Consider the following 9,088-nt stretch of genomic DNA (forward strand, 5'->3'; position numbering starts at 1 on the left):
CTGGCTGAAAGATGATGAAGCTCAGTAGATTTGAAAGGTGATGTTCAAACAAAAAGACCAGTTTCAGTGCAACATATTATAGTAGTTAGCAACTGGATTTTTGAGCAACTGGATTAAAGAATGGAGGAAAAGGTAAAAGATTGTTCTTTGGTTTGATTTAAAAGTTTTATTGAAAATGTTTTTTTCCACATAAAAACGCAACAGATGACTCAAATTGTGCAAAAATGTGGTAGGCCACTGTTATGATTTGACTACATTTATTGCTTTCTGTTCAATTGAATACTGTAAATTGTACATCCTGGTTAAGAGGAATGCCAAAGAGGAAGCGATGGGACATTACAAAGACAAATATTATGGTGTGTATGTTTCAGCTTGATTTAAACCACCATTATTTGGCTGTGTTAATAAACAGACATAATATGAAAATTATGTATCTGTGTCCTGTTATTTATCTTTTGGTATGCATTTCAGAAAAAAAATGGTTAGGATTCAGGTGTAATTGCAAATAGTGATTAATCCTGATTAATCCACTGAAAATTCTGATTAATTTGATTAAAAATTGTAATCATTTGACAGCCCTAGAAATAATGTTAATGTTCAAACATCTCCACCACAACCTGAAAAACATCAACATAAAATATCGGAAATCACTAAAACATGTCGGTTATATTTCCCCACAGACAATAAATCAGATAAATACTAAAGTCTTGTTTTATTCTAACAACAGTCTGAAGCCCAAATATTTTAAAGGGGTGATAGAATGCAAAACCGATTTTACCCTGTCATAGTTGAATAACGACAGTTTGGTGGGTAAATAGGACATACATAGAAGCTCAAAGTCCCACTGACACCCCTTTACTATGAAAATCTCATATTTTGAAACTGCCGCTGAAAACGGGCGAATCCCAACAAAGCTGGAAGTTGACGTCAACCTCCCAAAAACCGGAACCTTTGTCAGCCCATGGGTGTATTAAGAGAACAGTCACGCCCCAACACTTACATAGGCTACACAACTGACCTGAGATCAGGTAGTCTTCCGAATCTAGGTCGCGCAGATCTCTGCTATTCCATCACAAAATTCACTTCTGAAACTTTTTTATGCCGAGAAATCAACTATGTAAAGCTCAAATATGGGCCGCTTTACGAAAATGGATGGCTAATTGCAAATTTTGTCCAACTGTGTGTCGGAGTTCAGCGCCGGTGCTGCCTGTGTTGCTGCCTCGCTGCCCAGCCTGCCTTCCTTCACACACCCCGGCCTGCTCTGAGCTTGATTGAGCTCCGTTGCGACTGGCAGCCCTAAGCACTCCATACCCGCGCAAAGTCACCGTTTTGTGGACTAATGGACTACTAAACGCCGGTGCTCTGACAGAGCTCCAGGGCCTGCAGTTCCCCTCTTCCTAATGCCAGGTGTGTGTGGGTGAGAGCGCGGTCAGAGAGCTTATTACGCCAGCAATCTCTTACCACAGGTTCCAGTTAATCTTATAATGTGTGTAATTATAATGTGTTGAGTTATTTAAACAAACGATCGGTGAAATACATGCCTCTTGTCCGCGAGTCTCATTGATAGAGCCTGTAGCTATAGCTAGCCTCTTCTTAGAATTCCTCTGGAATTCACAAAAAATCATTAACTTGAAATCGGACACCGTTGTTAGCTTTATAAGACATTTAGTTAGATGTTGTATAACTGGCTTGATGAAATCCAAACTGTAAATATACTCAGAATTACAACCAAAAATGAAGCTAACTATCCGTGATTTGTAGCTACACACAGCTAGGATTGAAGGGACAGTTGCAGCTAACGAAACCCTTACAGCTCACAAATATTCATTAACTTGAAATCGGACACCATTGTTAGATTTATAAAACATTTAGTTAGATGTGTAAGTGGCGTGACGAAATTCAAACTGTAAATATACTCGAATTACGACCAAAAATGAAGCTAACTAGCCGCAATCTGTACACATAGGATTGTAGGGACAGTTGCAGCTAACGAAACCCTTACAGCTCACAAATATTCATTAACTTGAAATCGGACACCGTTGTTAGCTTTATAAGACATTTAGGTATATGTTGTATAGCTAAGTGGCGTGAAATTATGTGTAACATGTGGTAAGAGTTGAGATTGCTGGTGTAACAAGCTCGCTGACCTCGCTCTCCCTCTCACACAACGGGCCATTTAGCTAGCAGGAAGAGGGGAGTTACAGGCCCCTGGAGCTCTGTCAGGGCTGCCAGCCTAACGGAGCTCACAGCAGGCCGGGCTCTGTGAAGGAAGGCTGGCCGGGCGGCGAAGTCCGACACACAGTTTTACCATATTTGCAATTAGCCATCAATTTTCGTAAAACGGCCCATATTTGAGCTTTATATAGTTGATTTCTCACATAAAAAAGTCTCAGAAGTGAATTTGGTAATGAAACATTGCAGTGTCTGGAATATGAGATTCTGTCGCTTCTCTAATGTGTGTGTATTGGGGATTCGCTCAACCAATCAGCGCGCATATCTAATGTCTGCCTATGGCAATTCGCTCAACCAATCAGCACGCAGCTCATCTAAATATTCACGAGCATACCATATTTGGAAGAAAATCTCTTGTTACAAATAGGGCCAAAACACAGGGATGGATAAGGGCCAATAAAATATCAACCAGGCCATTTTCAGCCCAACCAATGTTACATACCCCATTAGGAGACCATAAGGAACAGTGTGAAATACTCTATATAATCATTCTATCACCTATGTTTATGATCAAATATAACAAAGAAAAGCATCAAATCTTCATGTTCAAGAAGCTGAGAGCTGGAATATATTCAGTGTTTCTGTTATACCTAAAAGTATGAATTGATTAAAACAGTTGTAATAATCCAGAGGTCATCAACCGTTACTATCAACAGAGACATCTTTGGCCCCCCTCCCCCAAAATAGAAATCTGTCTGGAGCTGCAAAACATATTAGAGCTTTATAATGAAGGTACCAGTCTATGGAAGTCTAAATTATTCTATCAAAATCACTCATAGGTCTAAATAAGCCTTCATTTATATTGTTAATATTAATTTATTGGTAATTTTATACTTTTTATTGATCCTCAGTGTGGAAATTACTGAAATACACACATGCTCAGGACCTATTCATGCACAAATGGAGAGATGTCAGAGTGTGCTGCCAGTGCTGGACCAGCACCATGAGAGGTTGGGGAGGGCTACGGTGCCTTGCTCAAGAGCACCATGGCAGTGCCCAGGAGGTGAACTGGCATCTCTCCAGCTACCAATCCACACTCTGTACTTTGATCCATATGGGGACTTGAGACTTGAACTAGCGACCCTCCCTAGCATTCCCTACGGACTGAGGTGCTGCCATTGAGCTCCTACTGATAATAATATGCTGATGTTGGTCTTTTGACTGTTGGAAACATTTCTTAAGGTACATTTACTTTCTGAACCTGGAGAATGTTCTTTTTCTGTTTAGTATTTGTAATCCATAGCTACTCTACGGAAACTCAAGATCTCTCTTGATGTTCGGCATTAGGGTTAGGTACTGTATAGTTTGGTTTTTTTCCGATACCGGTGCTAAAATGATACTTTTGAAACGGTGCCGATGCCTAAACGGTGCCTGAACATATACTGAACGTCTGTGTTGTTTTTCAGACAGACTAGCTAACGGTAGGCTAACGTTAGCTGCTGCCAAGTGTAGTGTTAACTAGCTAACGGTAGGCTAACGTTACCTGCTGCCAGGTGTAGTGTTAACTAGTATCACATGCAGCGGTGATGCCTCTAAACGTGTGTTTCGGAGCATCAGAGAGCAGCGCAAAAGGCATTTAATTGGCACCGAAATGAGGCACGGAAATCTGCATTGCAATTTGGTCCGGTAGATACCGGTCGTTTAGGCACCGGTGCCGTATTAGTACCGGGTCTTGGTACCCAACCCTATTCGGCAACATTTACAGAATAAGACGTATGTACGGAAGCTGGGATGCATATTTTAGTTGAGTAAAATGTTATGTAGCCTAAAATAAAATATGTAAGAATCACTACAACAATAATAAATGAAAACTAAACTATTCATTACATATAAGTTATTGTCACTTAAGAGAATAATGGATGAATCAGCTGATTGGGGCAGCTCTATTCTGCTCCGTCACATCTTTGAGGAAAGAACCAGACTTTTCTCTGATGAAAACAGACGCAGCAACTCAACATTACAGCTCCTCCCTCTTCCTCCTCCTCTTGTTGGTCTTCTTGTCTTCCTTGTGGAAGACTTTTCCATCAGCCTGCTTCCTCCAGCTCAGTTTGATGTTGTCGTCCAGCCCCTGGGCCCTCAGCTTCTGTTTCAGCTGAGACACAAAACAACATCACTAACAGAGAGACTCATCACATCCTGCACTGTCAGGCCACATTTATATCGCTGTTGTTGGTTTAAAAAGAAATATCTTCTGCTATGTTTCCCCCCTCTCATTCCTCCTGCTCTGGTGTTTCCCCCTCTCATTCCTCCTGCTCTGGTGTTCTCCCCCTCTCATTCCTCCTGCTCTGGTGTTTCCCCCTCTCATTCCCCCTGCTCTGGTGTTTTCCCCTAATTCCCCCTGCTCTGGTGTTTCCCCTCTCATTCCCCCTGCTCTGGTGCTCTGGTGTTTCCCTTCTAATTTGCTCCCCCTGCTCTGGTGTTTCCCCTCTCATTCCTCCCCTGGTGTTCTCCCCCTCTCATTCCCCTGCTCTGGTGTTTCCCCCTCTCATTCCCCCTGCTCTGGTGTTTTCCCCTCTAATTCCCCCTGCTCTGGTGTTTTCCCTTCTAATTCCCCCTGCTCTGGTGTTTCCCCCTCTGATTCCCCCTGCTCTGGTGTTTCCCCTCTGATTCCCCCTGCTCTGGTGTTTTTTCCCCCTGCTCTGGTGTTTTCCCCTCTAATTCCCCCTGCTCTGATGTTTCCCCCTCTCATTCCCCCTGCTCTGGCATCATATATACTTTATTCTCTTGTTCATACTTTTCTCAGATTGATGGATTGTATTTGTACATTTTTCTGGTGCGTTTGGTGTCAGATAGAAGCTGTTTTGATACATAATTAGTCTTAATTCTCCCTCAGAGTGCCACTACTAGACTCTTTAAATGTTCTTATTTAGCTGTATTTGTTATTCTAAGTATTTCTTTAACAGTTTATTTAATGCTGGAAGGTGAATAAGGTTTTATCTTCTTTTAATTTGCTTTTAAGAGTCATTTGGTTTTTCTGTTTTAGCACAACAGTATAAAACCTGATTTACCTGCTTCAGCATGGCCTCCATCACAGCAGGGTCATTCAGATCCAGATTCTTCTTGTTCTCAAACTTCACTTTCATCATCACTTTCTTTGAAACCACTTTGAAAAAGCAAACAAACTTTATGAGTTCAAACATTTCTGTGTGGATAATAATCATCATCCTGTTCATTCCTCATCGTCAGTTCAAACAATAGATTCAACACAAACTTATCATCTGCAGCTGATCACCACTGCATGCTAACTTTACTAACTATGCCGTGGAAATGATCCACATCATCATGTTCACATTTACTCTCCACAACCTGATGTTTTCTCTTGTTTTTGTGTCATTCTGATGTGATGCTAAAGTAAATCTGAATCTAAATGTAAAAGCTGTTTGAATCCCGGGTTAGCACTCACCTGGACCGTAGCAAATGAACGCTCTCTCCATGTCACAGGGCCAGTCCTCCCAGGCTCCTGATTGGCTGAAGTCTGCAGCCACACAAGTCTTGTTCCCGTTGTTGTTATCAGGTTGGCCTTTCTTCCAGAAGCTGAATGAGGAGTTACTTCCATCTGACCACTTCCAGGAGTCTCTGGAAAGGCCGATCCAGACATAATTTCCTCTAGCCGCCTCCTGAACCTTCTGGTTCTCTGTCATGTTCCTCACACTGGCCAGGTCTGTGCGGTGATCTCTGCAGTAGCCCTGGGCTTCAGGCCATGTCATACGGGTGGGGACAATGACAAAAGTCACATCTGACCCTGAAAATGAAGAAGAGAGTGTGTAGAGGCTGCATAACATACAACCTCCCATCCATCCACATCTACGATTCATGTCTTTATAATATATATAGTTTATATAAAATAAATCCACTGAGATATGAAGAACCACATCAATAAACTAATTAATAACTTTATGTCTCAACAGTCTTCCTTAAATCTACAAACCAATAGAGTTTGGGCTTAATGTTTCTCAACATACTGCATGAATATTTTCTCAGGGTTATTAAATACACATTCTAGTTTATATTGTAAGATGTGTAAACGTGAACATGTACGAGTCTAATCTCTTTAATATAATATAATCTACAGCCCGGTCTCATGGCAGTTTGTGTAAATGTGACGTTATTGTAATCTATTGATACGTGTTCACGGAGACGTTTTTGTCGGTTTTTACGTGGCGGACAACACGAAAATGTGAAGTAATGTATTTCAATGGGAAGCATATTTTGTGGCCACAGCACGAAAATGGTAGGGAGTGATATAAAAAGCTGAAAATCCGCGTAGGGAGGTTGGTCGGGGTGGTGGACGGGTCAAACAACACAGGACTTTCACCCGGGCGAGCGGGGATCGCCTCCCGCGTGCCGCTTTTTTGGGTGTTTTGTCGCGCGTGTTACTGTGGCGCTTCTCCCGGCGTTTAAGGCGCCCTTTTCCCGTAAGGCTTTTCCTAAACCCAACCTCCGCCATCCCGTTTTTGTGGCGCCTCCCCAGCGGTCCGCCTCGCGGGCGCCTCCCGGTTTATGGAGCGTCCTTTTCGGCCGCCTCTCGTAAAAAACGAGAAAAACGTCTCCGTGAACACCAGAAAAATAACTTCACATTTACACGTAAAGAAATGAGAAAAACGTCTCTGTGAACACGTATCAATAGATTAAGAATAATGTTGACATTTACACGAACTGCCGTGAGACTGGGTTGGACTCTAATATGTCTTCCTCCGGTGGTGATGCTGGAGTCCTTATGTTTTTTCCCCCAGCGTATTTCCTTGGAGAACGTTGGCACCAAGATCCTGGTTCCAGCTGTCACCGTGGTCCTGCTGCACTCCCTGCTGAGCTCAGCGGTGCCCTGCAATGTCATGCTGCTTCCTGCTGAACCCTGCAGCTTCCTGCTGAACCCTGCTGCTTCCTGCTGAACCCTGCTGCTTCCTGCTGAACCCTGCTGAACCCTGCTGCTTCCTGCTGAACCCTGCAGCTTCTTGCTGAACCCTGCAGCTTCCTGCTGAACCCTGCTGCTTCCTGCTGAACCCTGCTGAACCCTGCTGCTTCCTGCTGAACCCTGCAGCTTCTTGCTGAACCCTGCAGCTTCTTGCTGAACCCTGCTGCTTCCTGCTGAACCCTGCTGCTTCATGCTGAACCCTGCTGCTTCCTGCTGAACCCTGCAGCTTCCTGCTGAACCCTGCTGAACCCTGCTGCTTCCTGCTGAACCCTGCAGCTTCCTGCTGAACCCTGCTGAACCCTGCTGCTTCCTGCTGAACCCTGCAGCTTCTTGCTGAACCCTGCAGCTTCCTGCTGAACCCTGCTGCTTCCTGCTGAACCCTGCTGCTTCCTGCTGAACCCTGCTGAACCCTGCTGCTTCCTGCTGAACCCTGCAGCTTCCTGCTGAACCCTGCAGCTTCCTGCTGAACCCTGCAGCTTCCTGCTGAACCCTGCTGCTTCCTGCTGAACCCTGCTGCTTCCTGCTGAACCCTGCTGAACCCTGCTGCTTCCTGCTGAACCCTGCTGCTTCCTGCTGCTTCCTGCTGCTTCCTGCTGAACCCTGCAGCTTCCTGCTGAACCCTGCTGCTTCCTGCTGAACCCTGCTGCTTCCTGCTGCTTCCTGCTGAACCCTGCAGCTTCCTGCTGAACCCTGCTGCTTCCTGCTGCTTCCTGCTGCTTCCTGCTGAACCCTGCTGCTTCCTGCTGAACCCTGCAGCTTCCTGCTGAACCTTGCTGCTTCCTGCTACGTCCATCCATGCTCTGCTGGGCCACGCTACATCCTGTAATGCCCTGCAGCGCCCTGATATGACATGAACTACTACGACTACCATTTGAAGTCACTGTTCCATTATTAATTTGACTATTATTGCCACTGTTCATCACACCCCCAACAGGCCCGTCAGACACCGCCTACCAAGAGCCTGGGTCTGTCCGAGGTTTCTTCCCAGGAGGGAGTTTTTCCTCCCCACTGTCGCACTGCTTGCTCTTGGGGGAATTACTGTAATTGTTGGAATTGTTGGGGCTTTGTAAATTATCGAGTGTGGTCTAGACCTACTCTATCGGTAAAGTGTCTTGAGATAACTCTTGTTATGATTTGATACTATAAATAAAATTGAATTGAATTGAAATTGAATTGAATCTATGCTGATAAACCACTGAGCTTTACTGCTCACGTCTTCACGTCTTCTTATCTGTTGCTCAGTCAGCTGTAAATCTGTTTGAACGGCACTAACCTGTGTGAAAGCTGCTTTTTGTCGGAGTGACTGACTGATCCTACAGAGGCCTGAATAATGAAAACAAAGAGGCAAAGAGAAGCAGAGAAGAGAACCTTCACTAGTTAATATTCTCACCTTTGACATCTGCGCAGACTGGATACGTCTTGCTGTAACAATCATAGTCATACCAGAGTCCATTAGGATACATCCCTGTGCAGGCTTTGTCATTGTATCCAATGTTTGGTTCTCCATCCCCCCATAGTCTGAACTCCGTCTCCCCGGGTTTGTAGAAACTTGTGTTAGACAGTGACCACGTCCAGCTGTCAGCATTAAGTCCTATCCAGGCTCTCTGAAAGCAATATTTGATTGTGATATAAAGAATCAGACTCTGCTCAAGCTTTTTGTTGAAGACCATATGTTTACCTAATCAGCTGGGAGGAGGTCTCGGGGAAGACCCAGGACTAGGTGGAGTCTTGATGCTCACGCACCACTTGGCTTTAGAAAGTGGTGTGTATGTTTACATGAAGTCATGATATCATGTTGTTCAATTAGCTTCTCGAGAACATAAATCTCTGTTGTTGTAAATACTGTTTTGTGATGTTTTACTTTGTTTTACTGCATTAGTTGTTTCTATGTTTCAATGTCAGTGTCACCCAGGACTAGGTGGAGGGATGTCCAGCTGGGAGGAG

At 44.2% G+C, this 9,088-nt stretch overlaps 2 protein-coding genes across 2 annotated transcripts in view; both read right to left on the bottom strand.

Annotated features, from left to right (window-relative positions):
• Nucleotides 1-4,189: 4,189 nt before the first annotated feature.
• On the bottom strand, nucleotides 4,190-6,679 carry LOC114558604 (C-type lectin TsL-like). Its single transcript, XM_028582669.1, has 4 exons — nucleotides 6,610-6,679; nucleotides 5,636-5,974; nucleotides 5,241-5,335; nucleotides 4,190-4,324 (listed from the first exon to the last, which is right to left on the bottom strand). The coding sequence occupies exons 1-4, from the start codon at nucleotides 6,677-6,679 to the stop codon at nucleotides 4,190-4,192; spliced, it is 639 nt and encodes a 212-aa protein (XP_028438470.1).
• A 1,774-nt stretch (nucleotides 6,680-8,453) lies between these two features.
• The window catches only part of LOC114558605 (hepatic lectin-like), a 3,928-nt gene continuing 3,293 nt past the window's right edge, over nucleotides 8,454-9,088 (bottom strand). The window contains exon 3 of the mRNA XM_028582670.1: nucleotides 8,454-8,748. Within this exon, the coding sequence (XP_028438471.1) occupies nucleotides 8,518-8,748 (231 nt within the window). The 3' untranslated portion in view covers nucleotides 8,454-8,517. The remainder of the gene's footprint in view (nucleotides 8,749-9,088) is intronic.

Source organism: Perca flavescens, chromosome 7, assembly GCF_004354835.1.
Source record: "Perca flavescens isolate YP-PL-M2 chromosome 7, PFLA_1.0, whole genome shotgun sequence".
NCBI lineage: Eukaryota > Metazoa > Chordata > Actinopteri > Perciformes > Percidae > Perca > Perca flavescens.